This window comes from Ixodes scapularis, unplaced genomic scaffold (genome assembly GCF_016920785.2).
Source record: "Ixodes scapularis isolate PalLabHiFi unplaced genomic scaffold, ASM1692078v2 PGA_scaffold11__112_contigs__length_91849675, whole genome shotgun sequence".
Taxonomy (NCBI): Eukaryota; Metazoa; Arthropoda; class Arachnida; order Ixodida; family Ixodidae; genus Ixodes; species Ixodes scapularis.
In genome coordinates, this window is record NW_024609837.1 from 57,258,703 (window position 1) to 57,267,540 (window position 8,838).

At 44.0% G+C, this 8,838-nt stretch overlaps 1 protein-coding gene across 8 annotated transcripts in view; it reads right to left on the minus strand.

Moving 5' to 3' along the window:
• The window catches only part of LOC8023646 (protein tramtrack, beta isoform), a 217,870-nt gene that overhangs the window by 62,075 nt on the left and 146,957 nt on the right, over positions 1-8,838 (minus strand). For 2 of the 8 annotated variants that reach the window (XM_029966487.4, XM_040505249.2), the window contains 2 exons: positions 6,111-6,253; positions 611-5,457 (listed from right to left, as the gene is read on the minus strand). The exons of the other annotated variants lie outside the window; for them this stretch is intronic. In XM_029966487.4, coding sequence (XP_029822347.1) covers positions 5,266-5,457; positions 6,111-6,253 — 335 coding nt within the window. In that variant the 3' untranslated portion in view covers positions 611-5,265. Of the gene's footprint in view, positions 1-610; positions 5,458-6,110; positions 6,254-8,838 lie in introns of those variants that run through there. 8 annotated transcript variants of the gene reach the window in all.

Genomic DNA, 8,838 nt, shown 5'->3' on the forward strand with positions numbered 1-8,838 from the left:
TCATTTTTCAACAGGCAGCGTTGCCAGTCGCCATTTCTGGGGCACGAAGCGCGTGGTTGTATCGGAGACTTTGCCAAACACCGACGCAGCACTCATTCTTGGTACGAGCCGAGCCCAATTCACGCCAAACGCTGCCGGATCCGTCGTGTCCAATACATGCTTGGAGCACATGCCCAAACAACCGCAGATTCAGGTAACTGGCACAGCGTCTAATAGATGACACACACTTACGAAAAGAGCATGCATCTTGGCAATAACAAAAGAAGAAAGCAGCTCAAAATAGACTTTATCAAAAATACTTAAGTGTCCGCAACAAATGGAGAAATACTAATTCATACAAATGTAATCAACGAATGAGCTATAGTACTTTGCGGCAAAAACATGCGGAGCCAAAAGTGTTGAAAAGTGGGCTAGTCTGAACCGATTCGCCATAAAACAAAGTGCAAAAAATAAAAAACGGGAGCCACAGAAGACTGATGCTACCGACAGGAACAGGTTCCCGTTTTTTAGCACGCTATTTTTCAATGGTATTTGGGGGCATTACTTTTATACCCCACCCCGCACATGCTGGTTGCAGATGCAATAAAAATAATTAATATGCGACGCAAAGTTGTTTTGAACTTCATTTTATTGTCCAAAAGTAAAAAGCTCTATGGCATTTGTACGCAATTCACCCCGACAAGTTCTACAAACTAACTCCCGCCAACAATCGGATGCATCAATTTCGGAACGAAGTTTAGAACGCCATGCCAAAGCCGCAGCCAAAGACGGCGTCCTGTAGTTGAGGCTCTGTCATTTACGCCGGTGCGTTCAAAGCAGTTTGGATACGACGTCCACATCTGCACACTTTGCAGTTTTATCGGCCAAACTGCAGCCACCAGCAGCTAGAGAACGGCAGGGACAGTCGTTTGAACGCCCGACCTCCAGCACGTGCTCATTGCCTTTTATCATGCTGTGGTGCAAGCTCAAGGCTCGCGAGACACTGAAGCATAATGGAAGGCAGGAAGCTCGTGCCAGAGGCAAAGCAACTGAAACACCTCCCCAGCCTTGGCGTGCCATCGCCGACCATAGTTGTCAACCATACTGACTAGACACTAGAGCATCAAAAATGCTAAATACTGCAGCACCTATGATTAGTGCCACAGGAGCTATAAATAAGACAATGAATAAAGCTCCTTAATGTCTGGGTAACATCTCGAAATGAGAGGGTTATATATTTAGCCTCTTTCATGTTAGAACACACTTTTCACAGCACAACACACTGGCCACCGCAGATACATGTTACAAAATATATGGACTCTGCACTTTTTCTTTTTCTTTTTAAGATGCAATCAACTGCAACATTTCTGCTTTCTGCACAAACAGTTTTTTAATCAGTATGTAGCTGTTGTTTACTGATGCAGACCAAAATGTCCTAAATCCATCAGGTTAGTCATTACAAATCGTCTCGATCATGTCATTCGACACGGACATTTTCGGCCCCAAATTCCTATTTAATAAGCGTCTGTGACTTTTATGTATTTAAAAGTTTGTATGTTCTATCGTTATTAAATATAGTTTTGTCTCTTGTGTTTTAAAAAGTGCTCCATGTAACAACCATTCTTGCTAGTGTTCTTAATGTATATTTCTACTCGCAAGTGCACCAATGGAAGGCTCCAACTGCAATTGGGCAATTTAAATAAATAATATAAAATATATCTATGAACAGATGTACCAGTGAAGCATAGTAGAACCTAGTCATGTGTTCCAGTTCTGCAAGTATGAGTACCTTATCTTCTCCCATTGTAATAATACAAATTTATTGGTCTATGTCCACTTTCTACAAAAAAAAAATGAAAACAAACCCAACAAGAACTAAAGGCAATGAAAATATATTACATAAATTATAAAACAAAACCACAATTTCTTTTTAATTGTGACTATTTGTGCAGTGTGCCATGTGGTGGTGTTACACTACTAGTAACTCCTCATGATTACAGATTTGCATTAAGGTACACCTGCCAATCTAGCAGTGATAAAATGGACATGTTTCGGGAATTGCTAGCATGCTCAAATGCCAAATCAGAAATGCTATACGGTACATCTTCATGAAAGTACTATCGCATGAATATAATATTTAACCGGTTGGATCGACATAGTCAACCGATGCCCATTTATTTTTTTAACTTATTTTTGCATCCGTGTCTTGCCAGGAAAAGTTCTTGTCCTCAATACACATTCCAAAGAATTTCCAAAAATTCTGCAATCTTTTTTAAATAAATATATCGTAGGTTTGGACTCTCACGCACCACTCTGTCTTTAGCGCCTGTCTCTCAAACCCCCCTCCAAATTTCATGAACACTGGGAATGAGACAAAGTGCTTGTGCCGGTGCCACGTCGAAGGTTGTACCAAAGTTTTTAATGACCGTGTTCTCCGAGCTTTACAAAGCTTCATAAAATATGAGATTTTCGGTCTACACTTGGAGGCTATGAGAGACAACACCGCAAGCCCTCCAAAGACTAGAACCACGACAGACATCTCGTATGTTCACCGTTGTACACAATTACAATGACGCCCCTTTGCTCTGCCCGAGCAGAGAAAAAAAAGTTGGGCTACGTCAAACGTAAAAAAGTGCCAAACCTTACTGACTAGCCGGAATTCATCCGGGGCAAAATATGTTGTTCGTTGTCCACGGTTGGAGCTTACGGCGGTCTTCAGTTATTGAGAAACTTCAAACGTAAAGATCAGGACCGTGCCGACACTTTGTTATTAAATGAGCTACGCTTCAGGGTATGCACACTTCGGCCATCTTAAAATCATTGTTTCCAGTTGTCCGATGCCTTATCTGAAATTGCTGGAAACGGTCTTCCGTCCTCCAGAAACGTTGAAACTGTCCGCGACAGAGTAAAATGATGTCGCTTGAGATTCTCGAAACTGTATCTCAAGCTCGAGAAGTCGGGCTTTCAAATCGTAATGATTGTCAATTGGGCCCACCCCACACTAGGCACCAAAATGGCGGCGCACACGCGAAAATTGGGGATCGTAGTGCTGACACTCAAAGCGTAGCTCATTTTGTGTCTAGTATAGCTGACACCACTTTGATACAGAGATATCAGAAAGAAACTTAATGTTGTGCGAATATTCTAATAGCAGTTTCGAATAATACACATTTGATATTTGCATTGACGTGGACTGCGATATTTGTTCTTTTCGAAGTGCTGATCGCGGCAGGAGGGCCCCGTTGAGTGCGCTTCTCACCGAGCACCTGTGCGCTGTGAGGAAGCAATACCCGCAAAGCTCATGGGCTCCGCGGGTATTGCTTTCCCGCAGCGCACAGGTGCTCAGAGGGATGCACACTCAACGGGGCTCACCCGCCTTGACAACCCGCATTCATCACTTTTTTTTTTTTTTTGTCAAATTAGAGATTGGAAAAAAATTCGAGCAAGCAGATTTATGAATTCCCTTAATTGGGAAAGCTGTGTCAAATTTGCTGTTTACGTGCAAGAGTTCGTAAATATAGTTGTATTAAAATTATCCGAGTTCGAAGTGGACAAGTGGAAGGTTGGGAACCTTTGTTGAAGCATGGAGCACGGTAGTGAATGGCTTGGAGAAACTTTCAAAACTCCATTCGAAAATATTTGGACCAAACCACTATTTGCTTTGAACTCAAAATCCGTTATTCGCACATGCCTAGGAAAAAGCTTCTTTCTCGTTTTTAGCTCTTATTTATCCTTTCTAGCGTCTCATCTTTGTGGCATCCGTTACAATCCCCAAACTGCTTTAGTAGCTTTGAAAGCTCTGTCCAGATAATCACGAGCAAGGTACCAACCACGATTCTGAGGTCTTTCATAAGGCCCACTTCATTGCTAGGAAGCAGCAATATAGCCTTAAGGTCAAATTCCCCCAAAACAAAAAGAGGGCGAGACAAACAACTTAAACACAAAGAACATTAAAATTGCATAAGCACGGGACACAGCCCGAGGCATCGTACAACCTCGTTCTCACGCAACCGTTTTTATCCAAGCTCGCCGACTTCAACGTGTCGACCACGTTAACTGAAAACATACCGAACACCCCAAAAAATGTTTTTTCTTTTCAAATGCCTGGATACAACATATATTTCATAAACTAGCCTTTCCTTGAAAAAAGAAAATATGTTTTTAGCACAATATCTATGTGGCGAGACTCGTTTGAGCTATTACGATGCCTGCGTCTATTTTGCGGTCGAAATCTCCACACAGAAGCATGCTTTAGAACTGCTCGGCATTTTAAAAAAGCTTGGCAGTACCGCATTCCTTAAAAAGGACCTCCTGTGAAGTTGTGATAATCACTTATCTGCCTGAAAATCGGCTGAGCACATCGTTAGACACACCTGATCCAGTAACCCAAACTAGAAGTCGCAATAACACTTTTGCCGAGAGGCTCTACTGACAACCCTGAAAACGTGACATAATAGACGTAATAGAGGGGCAGTACGGCCCGTTCCCGACGAGGTGCGAGAAGTTTGGTGGTGCAAAATGAACGCCGGGAAGCTCGCGCCAGCAAAACAGAAACAACATTCGAAAAATACCGCATTTCATAGACTGCCTGCTCGACTCGCAAGTTACACAACGCGCGACGTCGTCCCACGGGAGAGCGCAGAAAAAATGCTGATGTCTCTCAATCGCCATCTCGAATTTAAAGGTAATAAATAATGTGCCGAGATGAGCAAAACCTGGGTATTCTAAAACGTATTTGTAGTTTGGCTAGATCAAAAGAAAAGAACCTGCCATGTCCTCGACAGTTACAGTCTCTAAAGGCTGTAACCGTGCCTAAAGCGATGAGTAGAGCATGCACGAGGGACGAACACAGAAGAAAGAACAAGCAGAGCACCGCGTTTCTCCCTTTTTCTTTTGAATTCGTCCCTCGTGTACGCTATACCGGCACCGCCTAGAAGACCCCCCCCTCAAACGTCGTCACCAGTGGATCCACGCAGTGCTGCCCTGATGCCACCAGCGCATCTCACGAGTGCGACGTCAGCCCGGGGCAACGCCGAGACAGACGCGTCGGCCATTTTGCGACGATTCTCATCGAGCTTCGGCGCATTTGCCGCTCGGGCCGCGTCGAAGATCCACTGACGACGACGTCACGCGTGGGCCTCGTGCATCTAGGTGGTGTTGACCATGTTTGCCATTTTAGATGCTTTCGAAGAACTAGCCCAAGCTTCATTCTTCGCCGCAGTCGTCCCGCAAACAATAAGCCAAACAAGTCCGGAACCCCGCGATCCTCATGGCCGACGCCGCATTTCAGTCTTTCCCGTTGGCGTAGGGGTGGCAGCTGTCGACATGCTCTTCTAGGGCGGCCATGCTGGGCAGCCCCTTGAGGCAGAAGGGGCAGGTGAGCAGCAGCTGGGACGCCGCCGTCTGCTGGTCCACACCATGCACCCGCCGCATGTGGCGCCACAGGTGATCCTTGCGGCTGATCACCATCTTGCAGATCTGCCGAGGAAGGGACCGTGAGGCGCGTCATCCGCCTCTACTCACTCTCGCGGTAAAGTGAACTCCCGCCACATGGCAACGCATACTCTAGACTGCTGGAGCATGTATCTACATCCTTTTATAATAAAAATGTTTTAGTATCACCATTCTTTTCTTTACCGAGTCCGTCAAAAGTTTAAAAAAAGAATGGCCCTTGTACAATGCCCTTTACCCGCAAAGACAAACAACGTTCTAACATATAATCCTCCTTCAACCGTGTCTCAACGATGTAGAAAACTATATCAATGCGGAGCGCAAGTTTGTCTGCTTTTTCACAGGCGTAAGCTGAGCTAGTTTGTCTGCTTTTTTTGCAGTGGCTGAGGTGACATTAGAACGTCGAGCTTCGATTGGCTCTGACTGAGGGATAGTGGGTAGACCTCAAGGCAGCTTGCTTTGAAGTCTACCCAATATTCTTTAATCGGAGCTCGGCCGTCTGACATCACCACAATTCCCGCAAAAGAAGCAGACAAACTTGTGCTGCGCATAGGAACAGAATCGTGAACAATGAGATAATATCGAAGGACACTGTCACGTCGTCATCCTCAAGCCGCCCGTACAAGCCCAGGTAACAAATACTGTTGGGGGCAACAAAATGTCTGGAGATTAGGCCTCACCTGGCAGGTGAACTTCTCTCTGAAGGGCACATGGATCTGCTCGTGGCGCCGTAGGGCGCTGCGTGAGCGTAGCTGCATCTTGCACGAGAGGCAGGACCAGTGACTGCCCAGGCGGTGGTGCACTTTCCTCCGGGGGCGCCGATCTTGCGGCCCACATGCAACAGTCAATCAACCAATCGATCAAGCCCTTATTTCACATGAGACACTGATGTAGGCTGCAGAGGCAAAAAATAAAAACGCAGACTCCACGAGGCCTCTGCAGCCTTACAAATGGCACACGGTGACGAGCCGCCAATAATTGAGCAACACACTAACATATACTCATTACATATCGAGTGTCAATAATTACAGTTGGCAGGCTTATAACACTTGGAAGTTTTAAGGGGTAGAGAGAGTGCAGCTGGGATGCTGTTTACTTCAGATCTTGTGACTGGCTACACGTCGCATCTTTCTACAAAGTTTAAACAGCCCCTGAAAATAAAAAAAACTTTTTTTTAAACAGTGTGGTTTGGACATGCAAGTCAAAAAATTAATTTTATGCGAAAAAAAAAAAAAAAAAGTTTTTTAGAGCAATATTGACGGAGAGATTTGAAATTCTGGGCGCAAAGTCCATGGTGTTCACGGAATGGTCATTCGCTCAACAAGATGGTCATTCGGTCTTTCCACCTCAACGTGAAGGCAAAGCCGATCCACTTCTTTTCCACGCGCCCAAAATGTAGAGAGAAAACAAGTGGAAAGGAGGTGACGACCGACTAGATTGCGTCTCACAACGTCAATGTTGCTCTAAAAAAATTTTTTTTTTTTCGTAAAATCAATTTTTTTACACGCATGTCCCAACCAAATTGTTAAAAAAAAAAAACTTTTTTTCTTTTCAGGGGCTCTTTAAAAGATGCTTAATTTCTGAAAAATGCTCTAAGTGCTTAAAAAGAATTTTTTAAGCACTTAGTAAGGTTTCAACATGTTGAAACGGGTTCAACATCTTGAAACAGAAGCATATTTTGGAATCGCTCCCAACTAATCAGTTTCACTACGTAAATATTATTTCAAGGAAAGCTCATTTTGTAGACTATCGTCTACCCAAACTCCAGGAAGCCACAAACTTTATTTGAGTTATCGTAAGTTTCAATTATCAGAAATTCATCTAAATATAATGCAAGATAAGATTATGATGTTATATGGATGGCCACACATAGAAAGCAAATATTTGATGATTTCCTCCAAACAAGCCTACTAATCATAAGCAGCTGTGCCACACATAAAACAGTGGTGAAATGTTTGAGTTTATTCATGCCTCAAAAGATGTCTATCATGAACTGTTTAGACAGCACATGACACCTAAAAAAAAAAAAAGTGTTTATCCAGCAAAAAAAATTATCCATTGTGGTCAGCCCAGCTGAGAGCACCTCTTACCGAGCACCGGCGCACTGCAGAGAAGCAACAACCGCGGAAGCAAGCTCCACGGGCATTGCTTCTCTGCAGTGCACGAGTGCTCGGTAAGAAGCGTGCTCAACAGGGCAGTGAGAAGTTTTGGTTGTGGGTATGTTTACTATACAGCCTGAACTTAGTCTGCCTCAACGGGCAACTTGCCTCTCAGCTACAGAAGAGCACTTTAGCCAGTGCACTACAACAGCTAACCTGGTGTACTTAACGTGCACCACGTAGTAGTGATACACAACCGCACGCCGGTACGATGCTTCCAGATCGGAACATGCAGGGGTGAGGGCCCGCGAGAACAAAAGGCATGAAGTACACAAAAATGCTGTTCGAATTAAGCGGCTTATAAATACATTAAAAACATAGGGGGTCAAGCGAAATTTTGAAATTTGTTTTAATTAATCAGAAGTATGAAATAGCAGTTTGAATTATTGCGAGCCTAATGTATGTGTCCTATCCATGCCCTTAACAAAAGATGTTTTTGGGAGTTCAGTGGGCTTCGGTGGAATATTTCGCACGCAAGCATTTAGGCAGCCGTCACGAGATCCGGAAATCCCAACACGATTTAAAACTTATAATAAAAAAATCCTGTTTACGTAACCATCGTGCCTCTGTTCAAGACCACATGGTGTCACACAGTGTTCCCGAGAAAAACGTAATCTGTTTAACGGCACCGTATTAATGACCTCTGCACATCACGGTAAGCTCAGACACTCTTTAAACGTAGCGTTAGTAGGTAGGTAAGTCTATAAAAACTTCCTAAATAAAACTTGTTGAAAATTTTTCATATCTCCCGTTTCCACGTGTCTGCGGTCCCCATCAAATGCCAGTTCCTCAAAGGAAAGTTTTGAAAATCCCTTCCAATTTTTTTTATCAAATAACGTCCGATCTTGCAACTTCGACCACCACCTTGTTCCAATGGCTAACATTTCCCCGCAGTTTCCCCGAGCCGAGAAGCGGCATTCATTGCTGCCTCTCAACGTTGACACCAGGTAGGCCTGAATACTGAATGAAAGAAATAATGCTCCGTCCTTTTTCACCCTTGGTTCCAGATGCAGCAAGTATACAAACCAAAATTTTTATGTGGTATATCATCCACAAGTCAACATCAGTTTCAAATTAACTATGATACGTAGCAAACACAGAAATGCGCAGTTGAGTCGACGGGTCAAACGATAGCGATAAAATGGCTCGATGCAATGACAGTTCTGCAGCAACCTCCAGGACTTGTGCTTGTATGTATGTTCTGGCCACTGAGTCCTTTTCTTTGATGCTTCTGCATCAAGTCATAACG